The sequence below is a fragment of the Setaria viridis genome, chromosome 9 (genome assembly GCF_005286985.2).
Source record: "Setaria viridis chromosome 9, Setaria_viridis_v4.0, whole genome shotgun sequence".
In the NCBI taxonomy this organism is placed as follows: Eukaryota; Viridiplantae; Streptophyta; class Magnoliopsida; order Poales; family Poaceae; genus Setaria; species Setaria viridis.
In genome coordinates, this window is record NC_048271.2 from 36,153,137 (window position 1) to 36,177,752 (window position 24,616).

General features: G+C 47.2%; 3 protein-coding genes across 4 annotated transcripts; 2 read left to right on the forward strand and 1 right to left on the reverse strand.

The window, feature by feature from the left end:
- The first annotated feature begins 1,176 nt into the window (after positions 1-1,176).
- LOC117840919 (uncharacterized) lies at positions 1,177-2,910 on the forward strand. The gene is made up of 2 exons (XM_034721467.2): positions 1,177-1,889; positions 2,612-2,910. The coding sequence occupies exons 1-2, from the start codon at positions 1,177-1,179 to the stop codon at positions 2,811-2,813; spliced, it is 915 nt and encodes a 304-aa protein (XP_034577358.1). The 3' UTR covers positions 2,814-2,910.
- Positions 2,911-3,211: 301 nt separating this feature from the next.
- LOC117840918 (8-amino-7-oxononanoate synthase) lies at positions 3,212-6,879 on the reverse strand. Of its 2 annotated transcripts, XM_034721466.2 has the most exons (11): positions 6,566-6,879; positions 6,327-6,439; positions 6,142-6,249; positions 5,816-6,054; positions 5,682-5,723; positions 5,482-5,569; positions 5,266-5,399; positions 4,532-4,620; positions 4,054-4,204; positions 3,900-3,968; positions 3,212-3,605 (listed from the first exon to the last, which is right to left on the reverse strand). In XM_034721466.2, the coding sequence occupies exons 1-11, from the start codon at positions 6,759-6,761 to the stop codon at positions 3,482-3,484; spliced, it is 1,353 nt and encodes a 450-aa protein (XP_034577357.1). In that variant the 5' UTR covers positions 6,762-6,879; the 3' UTR covers positions 3,212-3,481. The 2 variants fall into 2 exon arrangements, with proteins under 2 accessions (XP_034577357.1, XP_072147104.1); XM_072291003.1 differs by lacking the exon at positions 6,566-6,879 and having other exon boundaries at positions 6,142-6,245; positions 6,327-6,412.
- Positions 6,880-12,106: 5,227 nt separating this feature from the next.
- On the forward strand, positions 12,107-13,444 carry LOC117836283 (ethylene-responsive transcription factor ERF034). Its single transcript, XM_034715675.2, has one exon. It carries the CDS (start codon positions 12,306-12,308, stop codon positions 13,155-13,157), a length of 852 nt encoding a protein of 283 aa, XP_034571566.1. The 5' UTR covers positions 12,107-12,305; the 3' UTR covers positions 13,158-13,444.
- Positions 13,445-24,616: the final 11,172 nt, after the last annotated feature.

The following is a 24,616-nucleotide window of genomic DNA, read 5'->3' on the forward strand; positions in this document are numbered from 1 at the left end:
TCATGTTCTGGAACTGGCTCAGCTGGCCACCACAGACTTCATCTAGCTACCATGCCTCCACACTGCCAGTCCCGTTATGTTGCGCTTCGTAGAGGAGGCAATAGTGTGCCTCCGCTGCCTTGCTAGCCCACACCACGGCGTAACTTACCTGTTCTAATTTATTGACCCGTGCTCTTTTATGGGCCAGCAATTTTAAGATACATATATGTATTTAAATCTTTACTCATTATCTAAAAAATGTATTTAAATCTTTACTACTTTGCCAAATTGTGATGTACATCTTGTTTACTTTTTCTTGAGAGGAACATCTTGTTTACTTGTTGCTCTTCAGTATGCCAAGTATGGCAAGGAAAACCCAGTCGCCTTTGAAGTGTGCATGTATGTAAAAGTGTAGGGTGACCAATCTTCGCACTTCAGAATCAGCCATAAGAACACCTCGTGTGTTGCTCACCATTACATGAATGCGGGGAAAGAAAGAGCCATAGGGAGAGGAAGTCTGGTGATCGTCAGAATTCCTCACACCGCTAAAAGCTAGGAGAATGAGTGCGTCCCGCCGCTCAAATCCGTTTCAGTTAAATCTACCATTATTCCTCTCTTATAAATCATTATCATGTAGATCACCCCATATGACTCGTTGTGGTTTGTTGTGTTGGATTATCCTTACAAGGATTCGTATCTCATCCCAACAATGTGAACATCCTAAAAGAGTTCTTTTTTCCTCAAGCAGCTTCAAAGTTACATATACCTAATTCTATTGTGTCCAACTAAAAAGATAAAGAAACATGAAGGTGAAAAAAGTAAATATAGATGCACCTAATCCAAGTGTTTACAAAATAAAAAAATAAAAAAACGTAGCACAAAGCTCCGCAAAAGGCTGAGGAGGTTAGTAGTGTTTAGACTTTTCACGTAAGGAAAGATTTGGCTAGGTACATCGACGTGTGTCCACAGTATCATGCAGGCTCTCCCGTATGCACTCTCTTGTCTTGTAGCCATCCCCAAGCAACAACCTCCTTGGAAGGATGCTTGCTTTTCTCTGAATGGGTGATGTGGCTCTTGCCTTTACTTCACCTCAGTTGCATGCTCTTCCCCTCATCTAGTGACTCACCCATCGAGGTGATCGCGTGTACTTCAACATTAGCCTTGCTGTTTGTGGAGCGAGCTCGGTTGACAGTCACCATGGCCAGCATGACCACCATGGAGAAGCTACTCCTCTTCCACAAGCTCGAGAGCGACTTGTTCCACCGCCTAGTGCACGACCTCGCCCAAGACCCAGCGGCCATGAGGTGGGTGATCGCGCTTTGGCTCTGGCTCGAGTCCGTTGGCCACCACAACTTCATCCGCCGTGTCGCGGCGCTGCCAGGCCCCGTTGTGCTACGGTTCGTTGAGGAGGCAGTCGCATGCCTTCGCTGTCTTGCTGGCCAATGCCAGGCGGCCACGGCTGATGTTGAAGATGGACGCGGCAAGCGCCTACCCTGCACAAACGCGCTCCTAACAGAGCCCATCGACGATGCGGGTTACTTCCAAAGTCATCGCGAGATCTTGGATGGCGTCACCCACTATTACAGGAGTGTCTGCCTCGCCGTTTGCAATGTCAACAACAGCACCACTTGCATGCCCAACAACACAGCCGGTGTGCCTGTTGCCCCACCGATGGTAAGCTCCCCTATCCATACCACCCCGAGGGTGGCACCCTTGCCACTAAACCCAATGGCAGCATCCTTCCCACTGAACCCCATGGCGACCCCATGGATCCCGATGCAAAGCCCATTGATGGAAGCCCCATGGATCCCGATGCAAAGCCCATTACCGGACGACTACCGATCCCTCTTCATCACCTTCTCCAAAGGCTACCCCATCAGCAGGGAGGATATCATGGAGTTCTTCGACTCGTAAGAACACTCTCTTGTCTTCTCCACTTATTTGTGTGTGTACAGACACCTTGGAACCCCTGCTACTCTTTTATGCGTAGTCAGGGGTGGACCTTGTTTATTTATGAAGGTGTCTTGCAGTGGCGGCACACATTACGTTCTAAAACGACAATAGATGCGTAGCCTTTACGTCTTTAGAAGTTTCCAATATCTACTCAACGAAACTTTTTTATAATCTAGCCCATGAAGTAGCCGACAATAGTTGTCCAACTTTTACATTTTTAGATGTTCCCAAAATCTGTCCAGTGGAACTTTCAAGGATCCTAAAGTAGCCGACAATAGTTACTTGGCTTTTACATTTTTTGATGTTTCCGATATATATTCATCTAAATGAACTTTCGAAAGCAAGATTTCAAAGATCTTATTTTGGGTACTTCACAAAGTTTTTAATCATATTAAAAACTAAATGTGATTATAAAACTTTCAATTGAGAGTCAAAAGCTTTTGATGACAAAATGGTTGGGACCTAGAATCCGAAATTTCGAACTATCACTGGCAAAGAACTTATGGACCAGTTACAAAGCGATAAAATTGCTCTCTGCAAAAGAAATTATTATGTGGTCCATTGAATTTATTTCATGTTGAATGTTGTTCAAGCTTCTCCACTAGCTGCATGATTGTTCAGGGGCATAATACATATACAGTTAGCGCTAGATAATTTGTGCGTACATGATGTGTTGCAGGGTGTTTGGGCCTTGCGTGGAAACGGTGATGGTTGAGAAGGTGGCGCCGGGGCAGCAGCCGGTGTACGGGCGGGTGATCCTGCGCAGCGCGGCGATGATCCCAGTGGTGCTGGATGGGCGGCAGACAGCCAAGTTCATGATCAAAGGCAAGCACCTCTGGGCCAGGATCTACATCCCCAGCTCCAGGCTCTCCTACCCCTGATGGCAGGTGAGAAGCCGGGGTAAGAGCAGAACAGAGCTGGAGCTTACTAATGTTACGTGTGCCATGTCGAGCTGGGTTAAGCTGTGACCGGAGCTTTGCTGAACGGTGTCGTCGAATAAATAATCCGAGTGTTAAGTGTTTGTGTCTGCGCTATGTATATACGTCTGTGAGTTTCACTGTTTCAGACTTCGCCATGTACCCCTTATAGTATATGTTATGTAACCCATTGTGCTCAATGCTTGTGATGTCGTGACCATCCCTGGCATCGAGTTTTAGAGTTCTGCTGATCTCACTGAAAATTTAGTGTCTCCTAGTTAATTTAGTTGATTGGATTATAGAATTCGGGATCTCCCATTCCGGAGAAACAGCAGGATGACGCATCAGAACAGTTCCCAAAGTGTAGCTAAGCCAAGTCCATTTCTAAGAGGATATCTTCTCTCTCTTTTTTAAAGGATCTATGAGGATACCTATCAGGACAGTTTACTTACAAAATAACAGGATGAGACCACAAAAGTTCTACAGAGGTATGTCCGTGGTACAAACGAAGATGAATGCATACAAATAACCGTGCCAACCAACTGCCTATCGCCTCTTCCCTTATCATCCAGCATGATCTCAAGTACTACCACTTCCTAAAGCTGAACCTGAACTCGCAGAAGGATTATTTCTTAGAGTTTTGACAACGTAGCGTAAGTCTGCTCAGCATATTTGTCAGGAAGCCAGGGTGTGAGTGCATCAACCAGCCTTTTGATATCATCTGAGGAATGAGAAGCGCTAAGAGTAACTCGTAACCTGCAAAGAACCAAAGATATAAGTAAAACTTAGTTGAACAGCCTCTATTTCGTTCTGTGTAGATCAAGATAAGGTATTTACAGCAAAGTCTAATTTCTATTCTATCTACAGCAAGCAAGATGACGCATGCAAGTGAATGGAAAATTATGTTACGAAATGTACGCGTGTCTAATTTCTATTCCAATTACTCGGTCTATGACCACTACAAAACTCACTCCAAAATTTTAGGTTGGCTGACAATGCCCTTGAGTTGCGTGGAACAGGAAAATAACAATTACAAAGGAGAACTGGAACCTGCAGGAGTTAGGTGGCACTGTGGGTGGTCGGATTGGTGTAACATGAAATCCAGATCTTAGCAAATGCCTGCAAAAAAATTTTTAAGAAATATAACTATCAGGTACGTGAAGCAGAAAGACCACTGTCAATGTTAGGGGCCCAAAGAATGAACCTGCCAGCCCTAAGTGCTGCTTCTTCACTTCCAACTACAATGGATATTATGGGGCTAGTTATGTCGACTTTGGTCAAAGATGCAAAATACTGCACATGCCTCCAGACTGCTGATCTTCGCCATCTCTCCTTCCTTGAGACATAAAGGGCCGCTGAAATCCAAAATAGTTTCTATTAAGAAAACATCCCTGATATATAGTCCAGTGCAGTCATTCCTTAGTAATCTTGATGCAGCACCCCCTCCAACTGTATCTTTTAGGACAGCAGCAATGTTATATTTAAATCCTCATTCTCACAGACTAATGTCAAAGCCGTAAAACAGCATGTTGCATCTTTTCTCATAAAAGAATGTGATAAGAAAAAAATGGTGGTTGAAATGAATATGGATGCCCATCTCAATACATTGAAGACAATTATGAATGCGTGTAATAATCATTTTTACCAGAACTCTGTCACGTGTGGTAAATTGTGAATATTACCGTGCACAGAAGCAACTACTGGCACTGGCAAAGCAGTCGAAAATATGAATGAGCGACCTCGTGATTGAATCAAATTCTTCCATCTAGTGCTGCTCAACAGATTGCAAACTATTAGTTAGAAAGCTTGCAATAAAGTGTTTACTCATATAGAGGAGCAAATCAGATTCTACCTCTGTTATTCATAGAGCAAATAGAGATGATTCTCCTACTGTTTTTCATATAAAAAAGTGTTTACTACTGACATTCCGGTATTTGGCGAAACAAGTTATCCCCTGTTCATAGAAATTGTAAACATGAGAGTCTGCAGCAGTGCAGCGCAACTTTGTGACTACTCCAGATGGCATGACCTAAAATCTCTGATGCCACTATATTTGATCTCCAGAGACCGTGCTACATTAGTAGCTCCGTGCAACAAAAAAAAAAGGAAAGGTTCTTCAGTTTAGCAGGTGTCAGTAAGTTCTCAGACTGGCAGCATGGTGGTGCACTGGTGCTGAATGGATTCAGTAATACAGAAATCAGGTACCAAAATCTATGAATTCATGACTTTGCAGTTACATGTTATAACCTGATTCTCACATTTCTCTGCATATTGTTCTATTAATATATTGTCTCACATATTTCGTGCAGCCTCAATTTTTAGACAGATCTGCTAAATTCCAACAGTTTAATATACGGTAATGCTCAGGTGAATTTCATTTTCTAATAAATGAAATATGAGCATTTGAATACATTACCTGCATGCTATAAAACCACCTTGGCAGCCAGCAGCTTTGCTTAAGGTGCCAACACTAATGTCAATGTCATTTTCACATTCAAACAGTTCAGCTGCACCACCACCATTCTCACCACAAACAAGTGTCCCATGAGCCTTGAGAAAAGAAAAATGCGAATGGAATTCGATTAGCACCAAGATCTGTAAAAATGTATTTGAGAGGAGATAAAATACTAACATCATCGATGACCAACAAAAACCCATACTTTCTGCGTAATTTGACAAGTTCAGGGAATGGAGCAAAATCACCATCCATGCTGAACAGGCTGTAATTTATAAATGAAAAGTTCCCAGTTTGTTAGTCTCGTATGCAAAAGCAAGCGATCACTAGCCATCAATATTAACAAAAACATAAATGCTTCTTCAGTGATGACTTGCCTATCTGTGACAACAACTTTCTTCTCCATTGAGCAACTGGACCTGCACAGAAAATCGAGATATCATTGTAGCTAACTCAAGTAGTAATGTCAATATTCTGCATAATATTACTGCGAAGTCAAGAAGGAACATACAGCAGGAAATCAAGATGGAACATGTCACAGTGCTTGTAAACAAACACTACCGCTTCTTGCTGTCGCTCCAAAAGGCGAATCCCATCAATGATTGAAGCATGGTTCAGTGCATCTGAGAAGATTGCGATTCTCTCATCCTCTGCAGGTTTTCTCCCAGCAGCCAAAAGAGAGCTGATACTCCCCAGGGCTGTCATCACAGCCATGTTGGCGGAAAATCCAGTGGGGCAAAGAAGGCAATCCTGCAGAAGCCCTACACAGTAAGGATCCAAAGCTGAACAAATTATGGTATGTGTGCACAATTTTCAGATCGAAACATGATAGGGTACCTCCTTTCTCTTCAGCTCTGCCAATGATTCTTCCACCAATTTGTGATAAGTAGTATATCCACATATCAACGCAGAGCCTCTTGGCCCCATGCCATACTCTTGCGCTGCCTAGCAAAAATGCAACGAGTCATTAATCGAAACTAATTGATAGTATAACAATGGCCGCGGCAAAGAATTCGGCACACCTTCACTGCAGCCTCGCGGACTGCCGGATGCGAGCTGAGGCCCATGTAGTCATTCCCGGAGAAAAGAATCAGATTCCCGTCCAGCTTCTCTTCCTGCTCACCCGTCTCACCACCTAAGCAAATCGAACGTGTCCATAAATAGGGGAGAATCGCAGGCTGCATCGCTAGTTCGTAAGTAACAACGCTACAATTTTGGCATGTGCCACAGAGGGGGAGAGGAAGGCGTGCTTGGCACCAACCTTCAGCGAGCCATTGGTGGAGCGTGTCGCGGTCGAACCGGATCTCAACGGCGGCGCGGTCCCAGGGCCCCGGGCCGGCGAAGGTCTCCGGGGCGGCGGGCGGCGGCGCGAGTGCGATGGGGCGCGTGGCACGCAGCAGGCTCCTGGCCTCCAGCCTCGCGAGCGCGGCGTCCACCAGCGCGTCCCACTGCGCCATTGCGTCGAACAGGCGGCGCGGGTGGAACGGCGGCGGAGCGCGCACGCAGAGAGGAGAGCAGACGCACGGCACCCGCTTGGGGAGAGTTGGGTACTTGGGTTAGCGTGCCGGTGGGCGCAGCCGCGCAGAGTGGGGGGATGGATGGGCGCGGCGGCGGGGTCAGCAGCTTGCGGGGTGAGGTAGTTGGCCCACCCGCCAACGGGCAACGCTAGGTGGACCCCATCAGATAAGAAGAAGAATCGGAATGGTTAACGAGCTACAAGGCCCACAACAGCTGCACGGAGGCCTAACTGTTGTGAGAACCAAATCAGACGGCCCATCTATTGAAGAAATGGTGGGCCTTGATGAACCATTGGACCTTTACACTAATCTAATAAAACAAAGGCCCATCATCATAAAGGCGATACTTTACATGGTCAAATGGGCTGGGCCTAACGGGCGGCACGAGGCCCAGCACGTTTTGCCCCGACACCAGCACCGCCTGGCCCGGTTTAGGATGGGTCCGTGCCGGCACGATCCGAGGCAGTAGGCCGAACCTGAGCCGCAGAGGCGGCACGTCGGGCGGCCCGTCAACTCCTCCACCTATATAATCCTAAATCCCCTCCCCTCTCCGCCGCAACCGCTACAGGCCGGGCCAGGACGGGCAGGGCCACCCGTTTGGCATAGGTGATACTTATATCGTTGCCTCGTTGGGTGTTGATTGATGGCCTCTTGGCCTTCATGTCCGTCCTCTCTAGGCGTTCACGTTTGGTCCATATTCCCCTACCATTTTCCAACAAATACATTCAGGATTACAAAAAAAGGCAACACAGTTGTCAATCACCGTCCTCGTATATATAAAGCAAAAGCAAGAACGGTGCTTCCAAGCGACAGTAATACAGTACCATCTCAGGAGGAGTGTGTGCTGGAGAAACAATTCCGAGCCCAGTGGTGTTGCAGACTTGCAGTGTGCAGCTGGCCTCGCGTGTATATGTGGAATTAATAAGGCACTCAAAACCAGTCGGGTACGGTTTCTGATTTGGATTAGTACGATGAGGTTAACCATCCATCAGTACGGCAAAAAAGAAGGTACAGGAGCTATAAACAAACAAACAATACCACACACAAAAAAGGCAACCTCATGGGCCGGAATGCGTTCCTTGCGAAAACTGCAAAGCCGCGGGGCCTTTCCCGGCTTTCCCACCACGTCGCGTTGCTTTTGTGGCCTTCCCCTCCCTCCCCATGTCGTGCTGACTGCTGAGCGATCGGCCGTGGCGCGAGTACCACGTCCCAGGCTCCTCCCAGTGCTCGTAATCAAGAAAAGGCCAGTGAAATTAAAGGTGTGCAGTGCAGGAGCGGTGGTACAGCACGCCAGCAGTGGAAACACGCAACAACCAGCCGTGCTACGGCTCTTTCCGCAGCGAGTTGATGCGAAGCAAAAACACGGCGGGTGAACAGAGCAAGCTTTGCAAAGGAGAAACGGTAGTGTACGTCTTGGCACGGACCGGAACGGAATGGGACGAGATATTTGTCAACAAAAAAAAAAGAGGACGATCGGCAGGCCGATAGGTAACGCCGACGCGTGCGTGTGCGCGCGCGACGCGCCTTCCTGTAATCGGAGAGGAAGAAATGAGATCGATGGAGTAACTGCGACTGCTGGAGTAACAGCGGTAGATTCTGTAGTGCGAGGCAGCAATTGCAAGCGATCACCGATCAGGACGGCACGCGGAAACGGAGGCGGCGGGCGTCGATGCGTCACAGCGAGCGAGCAGGGGCGACCTGCGGGTCCAGCTCGAGCTGAGCCAATGAATCGCCGGTTTCCAGCAAGCCAGGAGCGCCAGGACGCCTTGGCGCGACGCGATTGGACCGAAATCGCCGTGGGCCAGGCGTAGACGAATGTGCGGAGGCAGAGGCGGTGCGCCGTGCACTTGCCGGCCGTGGCTTGCTCGGGACGGTTGAATTTGTTCACCGCTGTGGGGCTCTGCGGGTGCGGGGGCGTGGCAGACAGTCCAGACACGGAACATGTCGGGCGCACATGGGCGGGAGCGCGGGCGCCGGGAGGCGGAGCCGGGCCGTGGCGACTGGCGAGGATGGGGATGGTCTGGTGGTCAACCGGCACATGCCCACGCCGCCGCCCGTCCATCCATCCCCTGACGCCGCTGTTCTCCGCACCGGGCGCGCGCGCGCACACCATTTCAGCAGGGGGAGCCGGGGAGCCAGGCAGCACGACGCCGGCCTGGCCCCGCTGGCGATCACGACCCATCTCTCGCTCCGCGCCGCAGGGCCGATATTTTCTCCGTCTCCCCTGCACGCATCACGCACAGAGCCTGCGAAGCGACATCGCGTTGTCGGAGCCGTTGAAAACTGCAGTAGGCAGGCACGAGCGTGCGTCTGAAACGCACAGGCGGAGTCGTCCAGGACCAGCAGACGTGTGGTGTGGGGCTGTGGGCGCGTCGCGGCCAGGCAGAGCAGGAAACAGAATTACCCGATACGACATGCGGGGACAAGGGTACGAGCCCTGCGAGGCGCGGATCAACCTGGCAGCTCGCTCCAGAACGGATGCAGGATCTCTCCCCACTCCGCCACTCGCATGTGGCGGCATCGTGTGCCAACTGCGACCGGAGTCCAGCTGCGCGCATAAGATACAGCGTTTTCTGGAATCCAAGGCTAGAGAACCCAGCGCAATCATGGAGTAGGCGCTCGCCGCCGGCCGGTTCACTTGCCGCATATCGTAGATAGATCCAAGGAAGCCGGAGCAGGAGCTAGCAGCGCAACACTGCCATGGCTGCCAGCGTATGGTTTTCCCTTCCAGAGACAGCCGGGCGTCGCAAAATGGCGGGGGAGGGGCCCACCGACCAGGAGAGAGATCCATCCCTCTCGTCCCAGTGGGCATGCAATTGCAAGGCAAATCCATGTGCCCCAATCCCGATACCGTCCCTAAACATATGCTTTGCAGGTCACCGCCCTGTGCTAGCTACTGCTTTGCCACTTGCACATGGCCATGGGGTTGCCATTTTCCCACACCATAACCTGTGGCTGCCTGCAGGTCGCGGTCGCATCCCCCGTCGATCGATCGACCTGCTTTGCGGCAAGGCAGCTCAGTGGTGTGCAGAGCGGACAGCAACGCGCACGCGACCCCCCGCGCCGGATGAGTTGTAAATCGGCGGCCCCGCCGGCGGTGGTGTGGCGCGAGCGCAACACATGACTAGCGACACGGCGGGGAGCCTAGCGTGCCGGCTCCCCGGCTGCAGCCAGCCGGGGTTGTGTGGTTGTGTTGTGTCACCAGCAAAAACACCAGGAGAGGGGGCTGAAAGCAACGGAGCGCTGGGGGCGGGCTCATTGTGTCCACCTGTCCGTGGCTCCATTTGTTTCATGGGACCCCATGTGTCCGTGATTTTCTACTGGAAGATCGTCGATCATCAGGGAGGAGGTGGTGAGGGCGGCGTTTTGATTTGTCGTCGAGAAAGAAAAAGAAATATAAACAAAAACAAAAGGAGTTGTGAGAAGCATTTGGCTTGGTTGGCAGCAATGGATAGATCGATGTTGTTGTTAGAGGGTGTTTGGATACGATGTGCTAAATTTTAGCAGGGTTAATCGGATATTCGGATGCTAATTAGGAGGACTAAATATGAGCTAATTACAAAATTAATTGCACAGATGAAGTCTAATTCACGAGATGAATCTATTAAGGCTAATTAATCCATCATTAGTAAATGGTTACTGTAGCACAACATCATCAAATCATGGACTAATTAGGCTTAATAGATTCATCTCGCGAATTAGACTCTATCTGTGCAATTAGTTTTATAATTAGACTATGTTTAATATTTCTAATTAGTATTTAAACATCCGATGTGACAGGTGCTAAAGTTTAGTAGGGTGACACTATATACATTGTACTGCAAAGGCATATACGTGAGTGCTATCCTGATAGATGCCTCCCGGGTGCTTGCACCGCAAAGTGGGCAAACCCGTTTTCACATAGTAATAGCAATGATGTCCTATGACTATGAAGTGTGGTTTTAGTCTCCACTGTTTTTTTTTCTTTTGCAAAGTGCAATTTTTGGGGCTGTTGGTTCCTTGGTTGACAGGGTTGCCCATGTCTCCTATTGCATTCTCTTGTACAGTAGCTGGGTTATTCATGGAAGACACCCCATCACAAAATGACGTGGGTAGTAGTATCTCAAGGAAGCTGACTGAACATAAATATTTTACACAAAGTTTAGCGATTCATTAAAGGGGTGTTTGGATGCCACCCACTAAAGTTTAGCACCTGTCACATATTTGATACTAATTAGGAGTATTAAATATAGGCTAATTACAAAACTAATTGCACAGATGGAGTCTAATTCGTGAGACGAATCTATTAAACTAACCAGTTGCTAATGATCGATTAATTAGGCTTAATAGATTCATCTCGTGAATTAGCTTAGGGGTTTTGCAATTAGTTTTATAATTAGATCATGTTTAGTCCTCCTAATTAGCATCTGAACATCCGATGTGACACTACTAAAGTTTAGCACCTAGTATTCAAACACCCCTAGGTAAAAAAAACAAGACTAGGACGATACATTTATGATGTTACAGATTGAGAGATGAAAGATGACTCGATTAACTTATTGCTGCCAAATTGACAGCACATGGTTAGAGCAAACGAATAAAACAAGTTATTATGACTACATCATCATCAGGGTAGTTCTCAAGTAGGGATCATCAAGTTACATTGCAGTGAGAAGCTTGAGTAGTGAGAGGAACGTTTCAACGATGCCTGAGGTGATGTGGTTTCATTTTTCTATATTTACAAAGTGTATTTTTTGTGATTATTCTAATTTTGGAAGTTTAGGAGGACATTCAAGCCTAGCTAGCACTACTTTCTAGTTAGAAGGCTTCGACTAATCCTGGAAGGCCTTCCATCACTATGATAACATCTCGCCAGGAAAATTTAAGAACATATGCTGCACGCAAACTTTACTGGTTTGTTAAGGGTAAAGTTTATCCATATATTCATTGAAAGGTAAGTGTTGCATGGCACCATTCACTCAAAGCTGGCTAGCTCAATCTCTTGCAAAATAAAAATGACAGCACACAGTTAGACAAACAATTGAAACAAGTGATTAGCAGTACATCAGCACTAATCGATTGTCCTGGCGCCAACCACTCGAATTGTACCACGAAGGCACGAAGCCAAGCACAACAAGTAAAACACTTTCATCACACGGTTTTAGTAGTACAAGCAACCAGAGAACCACATGATGCAATCAACAAACTAGTACCTGGCTGGCCTCAAACAAAAGCAAGAAAACAGTGGGACAACACCAGGGGGACGCCTAGCATATATAGCAACCCACGTTCTTGATTTCCCCCAAGTAACTTTTTCCTTGCACCCCCAATCCTCATTTGGCACTCATGATAAAAGGCCCTCACTCCCACATACAAACAGAGGCAGCACTCCCAAGTCCTCCGAGGAGCAGCTGGAAGCAAGCAGACTGCTGCCCATACTCCTCATCACCTCATCCTCCTGCGGCACACCACTGCGCAGTGCACACAGCTAGCTAAGAACCAGCCATGGCTAAAGAGCTCCAAGAAACTTCCTCCTCCTCTGCCACCACCACCTCGTCGTGCACCACCTCCTGCTGCTCGTCCACCGTCACGGACTCGTCTTCCTCGCCCCCGTCGCCGGCGGCGGCCAATGCTGCGCCCGCGCCACGGAAGCGGCAGGCGGCGGAGCCAGAGGCCGATGCCGAGGTGGGCGGGGAGGAGGAAGAGGAGGAAGAGTTCGCGGGGAAGGCGACGGCGGCGAAGAAGAAGAGGAAGCGGAGCAGCGAGGGGAAGCACCCGACGTACCGCGGCGTGCGGATGCGGGCGTGGGGCAAGTGGGTGTCGGAGATCCGCGAGCCCCGCAAGAAGTCGCGCATCTGGCTCGGCACGTTCCCCACCGCCGAGATGGCCGCGCGCGCCCACGACGTCGCCGCGCTCGCCATCAAGGGCCGTGCCGCGCACCTCAACTTCCCGGACCTCGCCGAGGTGCTCCCGCGCGCCGCGTCCGCGGCCCCCAAGGACGTCCAGGCCGCCGCTGCATTGGCCGCCGCGTTCGAGTCGCCATCGTCACCGTCCTCGGAGCCCGGCGCCGGCGCGACGGAGCCGTGCCACGCCCAAGACGAGCCCGCCACCAAGAACGCCGCCGCGCCCGGGGAAGCCGCCGCCGACGAGGCAGCCGTACCACCGCCGGCCTCTCAGTCTCAGCCAGCGACGCCGTCGAGCGGCGTTGAGGAGGAGCGCCAGCTGTTCGACCTGCCGGACCTGCTCCTGGACATCCGGGACGGGTTCGGGTGCTTCCCGCCGATGTGGGCACCGCTCCCCGACGTGGAGGAGGTCAATGCGGAGCTGCGCCTCGAGGAGCCGCTGCTTTGGGAGTAGCAGTCAGAGATGCTTGCATTGCAAGGACTAAACAATCGTAGTACTAGCTTATCTCCTCCTCCTCCTCCTCCTTTTTCCTCTTTTTTTTTTTAGTTTACTCGGCAAAAGCAGCTACTTTTTCTTCTTCTTTTTTGTTGGGTTAATAAGTATAAACATATATAAATGAGAGACATAAGCCATGTACTTATAAGAGTAAGTACCTACTAGTATCAGTTAATTTTCACTGCATGTACCGGTGCTACTAGTAATGTGTGAATTCCATCAGCAGCAGCAGTTGACCTTGCTAATTTTAGTTGCTCTGCCTCTGTGCTTCCACTGCCCCATGTGTACTGCACCAAATTCCCCAGAGAAAGTGTATCTAATTAGCCTTACTGCTGACCTCGAAATAGTATCTTAACCTCGCAGAGGTATATCAATTGTTTACTACCAACCTGCAGGTAGCCATTTACCGTTAACCGGGACCGATCAGTCCAAGTCCAGCACCCATATTCCTCCATTTTCTATCGGCAACTGTAGTTAAATTATTGTTCAGCGGCAACCTGTATGTCTGAACCCTCATTCGAGCGGCCAGTCTTGGTCTGCTGCCGCCCCCCATGCCATGATCAAGTGGTGACAAAGGGGTAGCATTCCTCATGTGGCTAGCTGCAGGCATCTTCGCCTTCCATCTGCAGTTCTTTGCAGCTTTGGAAGTCTCCTTTTCCTTTCTGGAGATGCTGATGCTGATGCTGCCGATGCTACAGCAGTGTGATCGGGCCATCGGGGCTTATTTTAAGCGCGGCCACCATTTGCAGCGGGGAAAGGTGATGCCCGCTTCTACCAATTACCATGGCCGAACGCCTCTGCCCTGTGCTTTCGCCGGAGCAGGGCGCTGCCCCTCCCGGCAAGGCAACCCACGAGCGGGGCCCAGCTGCCGGCGTGAGGCGTGCGTGACAGGCAGGCTGGCGCGTGCCACGCTGGAGCGCGGGGGGGGGGGGGGGGGGGGGGGGGGGGGGGGGGCGGCGCGCTGAGCTGGTGATGACGGCGCCGCACCGCGGTACGCGGTGTGCTCTCTGCTCTGGTCAGCATCCAGCTCGGTTTTTAACTTCGCGTGGGGAGACTGGGAGTGGAATGCTTGGACGCATACGGCCGGCTTGGACGTACGTATACGCGCGAGCGTGGTGGCGTAGACGAATACGTTTTTGTACCTGGGTGCGTACGCGGACGCGCGCGCACGTCACGCCGCCACGGGATCGTTTTCGTGATGTGTGGATTGCGGCTGATGCAGCTGGACACAGCTGTCGCCCCTCGTGTGCAATTAATTGGCCAGCAACCAACGAGGGAGGACGAGCATGGAACACACAGTATCTCCACGTGTGGTGGTGTTGTCAGCAAATACGGATGCCAAGGTTTTGGTGTTTTCTAGAAAAATACTGTGGTTAAAAAACTCAAGGGAAAAAGATTGAAAAACCCACAGCACGTCTAATATATGCAAGCTTTATGTGTTTTCATATTACCTTATCTGTCCGTTGTCGCGCCAACGTAGTTATCGTTTAGCCTTCAGTGTCACTATATATTTGTCCTACGGACCAGAAGCAGGCGCTAGAGATTCTTCAGCACAAAGTTCAAGTAGGATCATCACATGGAAAATATGTTTTTGCTTGATGGTGATCCCAAAACTCTTTGACCCCAAGCCAAATCACCACAAAGCTATGCAACCTTTGTCAACCATAATACTGTCAGCTCAGCTTCTATCTATTTCTCTGCCGAAAAGAAGTAGCCACTAGGATGTGTATCGCATTCGAGGACCGACACGTTCATGGAAAATTTGAAGCTTCTTTTCCCGTTTCTCCCAAATTTACGTTTGCACACGGCCCCAATCTGACCGGTGAGAATACAATGCAGCATCTGGTAGGTGATGAAAACGTCTTGTTTCTGCACGTGATGAAACACGGGGAAAACGTTCGAGTTCAACGCCTAAGCTAGTAGCTACGATCGATATATCACAGTTACCTCCTCTGACAAGTCCCGTTCCGTTCCGTAATTTTCGCTGCCAGTGCTGATTCAGGGTGATCCGGTAATGAAAGAAACATAAGTATAACGTCCAGGATGGTAACTTCAATGGCTAAAAGCAATCAAGAGATGGCTGCTGGTAAGCTTGTCTGGCTCATGTCGATGATGGCTAACATAGGAGATGGATTGATCATGACGAGTCACGTTCTTTTGTTGTGACTTGTGATCGAGGCATACTTCAACAAGGACGGTTCTTGCATTGGTAGCTAGGTTAGCTACTTGAAACTTGCATTGCTTTGCAACAGGTTGACGTGCAAACAGTGTGTCTGCATTGCACGGTGATCTTGAAAAGGTAAATTAACCAGTCGATGATTCTTGACTCGCGTGAACTTTAATTTACCCCGCCTGCTCCATACAGATTTCATCTTCAATTTCCCTCCCATCCCATCTCGGCCTTGTTCGATTTGGATGTTGGGGTGTTACCATTTGCCACCTAGTAAACTATATGCTGAAGTACTTCGTGTAAGCAATGCTCAGAACAGGGGACACCTGCTTTTTAGTCTGCTGTGCTTTCCTCTCCTCTGAAGAAAGGACAGCAATCCTCAAACAAATTGTCTAGTTTGTCGACAGCATGCGCTTACCTAACAACAATTATTAAGTTAACAAAAATATCTGTGGCCTGTCTGGCGCTAATTACGTCAGAACTAACGAGCTGCAGGGTACAAAAGTAACATCCATAGTATGTTGTTTATGTGCGGCCCGTGGTGGTACTGCACGTTGGTTTCGTCTTTTTGTCAGACGCTGACCTGCTCCCAATTTCCTTCTCTACGAGATAACAACACGCATGATGAGGTGACATCAACCTGCATTTCATATGGGGGGTTAACAGGAAACTGCATGCTTATTGCTCAAAAGCACCTCATGAATGCAATTAAAGCAAAGGCAAAGAGGGGAGCCAAAGCAGATCTTTGAACTTGGATTGGCTGCAAAGTTGTGATCACAACCTCATCATGTCCCTACTAATATTGTGTGCCATTATAGGGAGTACACACAAATGTAAGGAAATAATGCACATGAAAATCAAAGAAGACTATACACAAATGCAAAAGCAAATACATGTACTCATTAAAGCTCAACAGTATTATAGGAGTTCAAAGCATAGGTAAATTAGTACTGTTGATAGGCATGCAGTAGCTACCTAGCTCGACCCTCCTCCTGCTTTCCAGAGGTAGTTTAGAAACGTATGGATCTCAACCTAATGATCCATGCCCAGATGTTCCTAGTTCCTACATGCATAATCTGCCGATCATTCAAGATCTAGCAAGGACTTAGGAAAAAGGAGGATGAAGCAACCGTGGCCAACTCAAAGTGTGTTAACAATGACTGGACAACAAACAAAGGGTGCAATTTTTTTTGCTTGACTCTGTTGCTTTCATGAAAAAGGAAAAAAAAAGGACACACTGCCGTGGAGAAGAACAAGCTACTGCAATGGGGAGCACTGTGCCGCGGCTACAAGCAAGGAATAAAGCAAAGCGAGACCACAAGCTCGCAGACCCCAACTCGTACACTTGTGTCTCTTGATCGATCAACCTTTGCTGGCCTGCATGTTCGTCCTCATCGAGCGCTGAGGAACGAAACCCATCTCTGCAAGGCATCAGCATCACAGGAGGAGATGGATTGGTGTCATGGCTTGCCTGACAGTTGTTTACTGTTGGAAAGGGAGCCCCGTCATACGGTATGGACGCAGCAGTCAAGAGCTAGCAGGCTGGCCGTGGCTAGCTTTCACAAAGCCATGATTAGATGCTTCTCAGTGTGACGATGCATGTCTCTCACATGTGACGCTTTTGGAAAACCAGGCCGTCCTGTTGTTTCACATTCCTAACTTGGGAGGCCCCTGCGATAGGGGGTGTTTGACACGCACAGGCTAAAATTTAACCCCTATCATATCGGATGTTTAACACTAATTAGAAGTATTAAACATTGATTAATTACAAAACTAATTGCACAACCCTTAGGCTAAATCGCGAGACGAATCTATTAAGCCTAATTAGTCCATGATTTGACAATGTGGTGCTACAGTAACCATTTGCTAATGATGGATTAATTAGGCTTAATAGATTCGTCTCGCGATTTAGCCTAGGGGTTCTGCTATTAGTTTTGTATAGCTCATATTTAATCGCCCTAATTAGCATCCGAACATCCGATGTGACAGGGCTAAAGTTTAGCCCATATCTCCCAAACACCCCATAATTTAAGAGGGAATGAAGTGATCAAGTCCATGGCTCTTGTGAATTACTAGTTTTTTGGTTCCTGAAACAAACAATTAGTTCTTTTTTTGTTTTTGAACAAACAAGAAGGAGGTCTGCTTACTCCATTTGCAAGAATAATACACATATCGTTCACAAGAATATACCTGTCTTGTGCAGAGGTTTTTAGCTTTTTGACAGGTGATCAGCGATGACCATGCATGTGTCCCTGTCCGTGCATCTGAACTCTGAAGAACATGTAATTGCTATCATTGTGCCAGATCTAAAGTCTCCAAGGAGACATCGACCTCGTTTAGTCAGTTCTCTGGATCTGGCGAGATATGCCAATATTGCACTTGGACGTAGAGTGCAATTAAATAAGAAAAGAATATTACTCAGTTGTATTTGGCGTTCCCGAACATGAATAGACTTGACTCAAGAGTCAAGAGAATCGAAACATCAGCTCAATTGATGAAGAACATCAAAGTGACAATGGCAAAGGGAATACAGAAGAATGTGGCCTTGAGAGCCTAGTTCTCTTCTGTTTATATAATCCGTATACCCGGGAAACAATCAAACAAGCACACAGCAGAGTACTGTTCATAGTATTTTACAGATCGATACTAACACTCTCTGATTAGTACAGTCTGAAAACTATGCCGCCTTCATGGCTTCGGAAATTAGCAAAAGAAAAAAAAAATTCATATTACTATCTTGAACTATGAACAAAGTTCCATAACCCCTAAACTATCAAACCGTTTATTTAACCCCTTCCGATTTTCAAAACCAGTATACAATACACCTTTTGCCTCTAATCAAAACCGGTTTTACTTATGTGGCGGTGATTTAATGCCACCTGAGCTGATTAATGGATCTTCTCCTCCGTTCCTCCTTCCTCCTCTCGCCTTGCCGCCCCCTTGCTCCCACCGCTGGAGCCAGATTCGCTGGACCTCCCCATCTCCATCCTACGGCTGACGAGAAGTCGAAACATCCGACTCACAAGTCCTACGCATGCACGCAACTCAGACGTTCCTCAATTCCTAATTGCTTTCTTACCAGAGCACCGGCCAAATCCATCACCGCCGTTCTACAAGTTGGCACCAACAACAAAGTAAAATTGATTCCCCAAGGCCTACTCTTCTCTCATGCTCTCTCAATTTTGCTGGAGATTGCTTAATTTTTTGTTGGTCGCTGCTACTCTTAAGTCGCTCAATTCTGACAAATAATGGTGGAGGCATCATCCTCTCGCGAACCCAGGCCCTACGGCGCCTGTTGCGACAGCCCCAAGATCTCCTGGACGCGCTCGTCCTCATCGTCACGCTCCTCCCGTCCCTTGACTTCCTCTGATTCTGTGCCGCCGTGGCCAACCGCGCGTGGCTGCTCCTACCTATGTCGTGCGGATTGCAACGACCACGACCTCCTAATCGTGTGCCTCCAACCCCATCCCGACATCGCCATCCACACAGGATCTGCTCGCCTTGAGCTGCTGCCCGCCGTGCGCTGGAGCCCGAAGAAGCTCAGGCTCGAGGTCGCATACTCCGATTCACATTAGTACATTACCGTTCACCGGAATCGCGCCATCGCTGAGGAGAAGGAGAACCGATGACGTGGATCCATTAATCAGCCCACGTGGCATTAAACCACCGTCATATGCAAAACCGGTTTTGATTAGAGGCAAAAGGTGTATTGTGCATTAGTTTTGGAAATCGGAAGGGTTAAATAAACGGTCTGATAGTTTAGGCGGTTATTCGAACTTTGTTCATAGTTCATGGTAGTAATTTGAATTTTTTCCTTAGCAAAAAGAATATGAATATGCATATCAACATTAAATTAAAATCGTAGGACCAATCCTGAATGGTAATTAGCTTCATATATCATGCCTGATTTAATAGCTTGACAAACCCATGAACGGAGTAAACAATGTACGTTTAAATCTACAGAGTTCTAAAACCGGTAATATCAAGCAAGCAACAATAAAAGTACCACTTTTATCTTTCTGGTCTTTGTGCAATTATGAATTCATGATCAGCGTGTAAAAAAGATGAATTCATGATCAGATCAAACCCGGCCAAGACTGGATCGAAAAAAAAACCCTGAACATTGAGGACCGATCAATCTGAATGCATGAACGGGTTTCAAACTGAAATAGAGAAGTTGAATTGCATCCTATCCACGTCGGCAGCTTAGGATCCAACAATTCATGCTAGAAACTTTAGATTCAAGATGGCTCTGTTAATCTGTTTCATTATATTTCACCATGTGTATTAGGCTCATCACTCATCAGTTCAAGCAGGGGAACGAGGATAAAAGATACGGAGTAGGCGTTTGCTTGAATAACGACTGTATCCCTAAAGTACCATTTCTCAATCAACGGCCGCATATCAATTTTTCGTCAAGGTACGTTACGAACACCGTAGGATCCCATATTACACAGATTATCCAGTTAGTTTGGTAAGAACCTCAGGAGCATTATGCACTCCTGCAGGTACTAGCAACCAGGACAGAGCAACTATCCAGTACAGACCAAATAATAGCGTGGGGAGATGACTACCTGTAGAAAACAACATCGCACCCATCTGATGACGAGAAAGGTGAATGGCCGATGGACGTTGTTGTTGCTGAGCAGGAGACGTCCAGAGTTACTGGTAGTAATTAATAATTAGAGCAGATTGCTACTCCCTCCGTCCCAAATTACTATTCATTTTATTTTTTCTATGCACGTTACTTTTGCTACATAATATATATTTAGGTGTATAGCAAAAACTATGTATCTAGAAAAGTCAAAACGAATAGTAATTTGAGACGGAGGGAGTAATAATTAATTTGATCCTGTCACTTTTACTTAGTTTTTCTTCTTTTTAACCATGACCCATCCTTGAGCGGTATTTAATTTATGGATGTATTTACTAATTACTACTACCTCCTTCCTTAAACTAGGACATTTAGGACAAGCTAATTAATTAAAAAATAAACTATTTTATCTATCCTACACGTCATATATTTAAGAACAGAGGAAGTATCACATAGGCAAAAATATTAGAAGAATTGAAGAGTGTATTGGAAATTATAAATTGAATTAATTGAAACATGAATGATGCGATGCCATAGAACTTTGTCTTATTTTCAATAAAAATGGGGGCAGGATTGGGGCCTATCTTTCTAAACTAAAGGAAAACAGATGCAACGATATACTTTCAAGGTCCATCTATGTTTCTCCTTGCTGAAAGAAAAAGGTGATTTGAGGTAAGGACCCTAATTTAACCTGCTAATGTATTCAATTTACTGACAGGTACTACCTCCAGTCATGCTATAAACACGATGTTTCAAACAGGCAGTACAGCTTGCATTCTTCCTCTTTTCCTTGTCTGAACGCTATGTTTTGTTGAATGGCGGTAGTAACAGGCCTTGTTTACTTTTCAAATTGGGAGTGGCAAAGTTTGCATTTTGCCATAAATGCGCAACTGTAGCATTTCGTTTGTATTTGTGAATTATTGTCCAAACATTAACTAATTAGATTTAAAAGATTCATCTCGCAAAGTACAACAAAACTGTGCAATTAGTTTTTGATTTCGTCTACATTTAGTACTCCATGCATGTACGGCAATTTTGATGTGATGAAGAATCTTCTTTTTCATAGTGTCAAAGTTGGGAAAAAAGGGGAACTAAACAAGGCCTAAACCATCCGACGAAGAAAAAGTGGTGCCTAGAATGGTGCTGTGAAACTATATATTGCATCAAGGATTATTTTATAGAGATTGCAGTTAGGATACATAAAAATACTGAGTTAATACTTAATACTGCATGTCCTAGCAATATGTTTTAAAAAAAAGAACACCTAAAAAACTTTAAAATACAGTACTAGTGCCCATGCATTACTTTCGTGGGTCACACTAAATTAAATAGAGTGATCAAAGTGCATACTTTGATAAAGTGGGTACGGCTGATCCTTTTATGGAATGCATTTCCACTTAATTGGCCTGCCAAATCTGTGCACCTAGATACTCTTTTTACGACGTCATCATGTCGGAAATGTACTGTAACACTAACCCCTCTGTCCATCTAACGAGAAAACGACGAAAGAGAGAGAGGAGGAAAGCGAGTGTGTTTCCCTTGCCAAGGGGGCACTGCAAATGTCCTTAGCGACAGTGCCACGCCACCTACCTACCGGCTGTACGACGCGTGCATGCAGATGCAGTAGGCGACAACCGTGCAACGGCAAGGGGCCCAGCGCTATTTGCAACTGTGCACAGAGAACGCCGGATGCTGGTCCAGCCAAAGAAAATGATGCGCAAAACAACACAGAGCATGCATGGCCACTCCATACCTCCACATTCCAACTCCACTAAGGGCAGTCAATTCAAGGGCCTATTTGACACATCATCATCTCCTCTAATTTTGAAACCCTGCAATCTTCCCTTGAATATCAACTAATCCGTCTAATCCGTGCAGTCATTCGATTATAATTAGTTGGACCTGAATGTGCATTCGTATGGTTCATACAAACGCACATCCAAATCCAATTAATTATAATCCATTGACTGGACTGGACGTCTGGACGGGTGTGTTCTTCCTTTTAAAAAAGAACATGTGTGTAGGGCTGTGTGTTTGTAGCACGGACTTGTCTAGGGCTGTAGGTAGTTGGAGCCGTAGGCCCCCCATGGCTGCGGTAGATTTGATTGGTAAGCCATTGCTCTCTGACCCATCATCAGCAGGGAGGGATCACAGAGTTCATGAGCGCGAGTTGGTTGATAACTACCGCTGCGGCCTAGGCATGGACCATCCTATTCCTATGCGTCTCGCCATCATCGTCCCTAAAGAACAATTAAAGGCACGGTTAAAGCTGCCTCTCTAGTACTAGTAGTCTCTAGGAGTACTCCCTAGCAACGTGCTCTCTCCCAGAACTGGAAGCGGAGACCCAGTCAAGAAATGTGCTCCAAGTGCAAATTTCAGCGTTGATCAGGAGCTGAGGACCACACCGATTTTTTCAGCTCGGTCGATCGGTCGGGTTCCGTCCAACTCGAGATTGATTTCGCGTAGGGCCTCCCAGGCCGGCCGCTCCATCGGGCGTCCACAACTCCGCATGCCATTCGCGTGCTTTTTGGTGGGTTAGCTGTGCCAATGAATACACTTGAGATCAGAGTCCCGGCCCACGATCAGTTCATGAGCAACTGTATTTTGACCTCTCTTTACTGCCTGGAAACAAATCCAACCTTTCCCCTTATGGTCTGGCTCCTGATCTTGGTGGCCAATCATGAACAGAGAGACGTCTTCACCTTCCTCTGTTGTTGGCACCTCTGGAAACACAGAAATGGCGTCGTCTTCAACGAGCAACAACCGTGCCTCAGCAACATCCTCCGTTCGTGCAGAGAAGATGCACGGCTTTGGGCATCCCGCCTGCCGCGGGCGGACGCTCCCGTCGTAGAGTCCTGGTGTAATTTGCTTTCCCCCGTGTAAGCACAACCACGTGCAAAATCCCCTCCCCAAAACCTCCAAACTTCTGTAATATCTAAAATGCCAAAGTTTTTTGGCCAAAGGCAATGACAATTCAGACCGTCACAAAAAAAATGAACGGAGAGGAAGCATATTCACGAAGGAAACGGACAGAAACGTATATTGGAATTGATCTTGCATTGTGCACCAGCTCATCCCTCACAAACCATGTCCTCCAAAGCAGAAGAGCAAAACGTTCACCTGAATCAGAATGAATACTATCCAGTAATCTCAAAAGCCATTCCGATCCAGATTGAGAAAGGAAATATTCAGGTGGCAACTGCCAGTGAGCTCTCATCACTATACGTAGGTTCTGGGCATGAGTGCATTTTATCAGTGCATGGTACTCTGACTCAGGCTCAAGTCCACATATATTATTAGGTTCCAGATTTCTTTTCCACTTATTCCACCTTGTTGCAAAGCCTTGGTCTGGTCCTATATCTGGGGAACGCCAATCTTCTCTGTGGCTAAAACATACAGATCTTTGACAGGGGAAAGAGAAACTCACCCGATCCATCATTGGTTATGGAGGTCAAAATGCCAAAAGAAACATAAAGTCTTTTTCTGGCTGTTAATCAAAGATAGGCTCAATACAAAAGACATTCTACAGCGAAGGGCAATGCCGTTGGATTCTGTTAATTGTGAAATGTGTATCCTGCAGAAGTGAGAAACAGTGGCGCATCTTTTCCTGCGATGCAATTTTGCCAAGGCTTGCTGGGCATCAATTGGGATCTCATATGCGAGTACGAGAGGACCCTATCACATCTTCAACCAAATCAGAAGACGCATCAATGCCCCCTTGTTCATGGAAGTCATCATTCTAATGTCATGGAGCATCTGGACGACAAGGAATGATTGGACCTTCAATAACTCAGACCCTGCTGTTTCAGGGGCAAAAAGAAAATTCCTATTAGAAATCTCTTTAGTAGCCTCTCATAGAATGAACTCCTCGGTTAGCCAGCTTTGTTTAGAATGGATTCAGAACCTGTAATCTTTTCTCTTTCTCAAAAGATGGATTTAGCTTGGTATGCTTTGTAACGTTTCTTCTTTTTTAATAAATTCCAGTAGGAGCTTGGCCCTCCTGTTCATTTAAAAAAAGAGGTCCCCTACCTCTCCCCCTGGAATTTTTAGCTTCAAAATTTCTTCTGCATCATGAGGGAAGAAGACCCTCTCAATCAGCCTTGTATTCCAATGGTTACCATTTTCTGTCATCAACTGAGCTACCCGTCTTAGGCGGCATGGTCGCCTAGTACCCGTGATCGATAGACCAGATTGCCTCGGCAACCAATTATGTCGCTTTATGTCCACCATTTTACCATTCCCAATTCTCCAGATCATCCCCTTTTTCAGCAGGTCGAGACCATACATGATTGCTCGCCAAGTAGGGGAAACACTATCGTTGGAAAAACTGTGTCAATGAAATTTCCATTTGGAAAATATTTGGCCTTCAGGACTCTTGCACATAGGCTGGTTGGATTTTCAATAAGGCGCCATGCTTGTCTAGCTAGCAGAGCTTGGTTAAACATCCTAAAACGATTGGCATGGTGATTAAGTCGTTTTTTATCCTGAGAGAACGATTGAGGACGCATGCATTTCCCCAATCAATCAAGGCTTTCTTATTTCCCTACCCAGATATCTTTTCCCTCTCCTTTGTAAAAGAAAAGATAGTGACAAAGATTTTAGCATGAGCATCTAATGGGCTCCCTGTAGCGTGACAAACTTTGCTATCTTTGC

Bases quoted from the DNA above. Each gene is read 5' to 3' on its own strand.
- LOC117840918 (XM_034721466.2), bottom strand. From the start codon at position 6,761: ATGGCGCAGTGGGACGCGCTGGTGGACGCCGCGCTCGCGAGGCTGGAG. The intron at 5,570-5,681 runs GCAAGTCATCAC...TATAAATTACAG, and splicing joins AAAGTTGTTGTCACAGATAG to CCTGTTCAGCATGGATGGTG. The intron at 4,621-5,265 runs GTAATGTATTCA...TCTGTTGAGCAG, and splicing joins GGTGGTTTTATAGCATGCAG to CACTAGATGGAAGAATTTGA.
- LOC117836283 (XM_034715675.2), top strand. From the start codon at position 12,306: ATGGCTAAAGAGCTCCAAGAAACTTCCTCCTCCTCTGCCACCACCACC.
- LOC117840919 (XM_034721467.2), top strand. From the start codon at position 1,177: ATGGCCAGCATGACCACCATGGAGAAGCTACTCCTCTTCCACAAGCTC. The intron at 1,890-2,611 runs GTAAGAACACTC...GATGTGTTGCAG, and splicing joins ATCATGGAGTTCTTCGACTC to GGTGTTTGGGCCTTGCGTGG.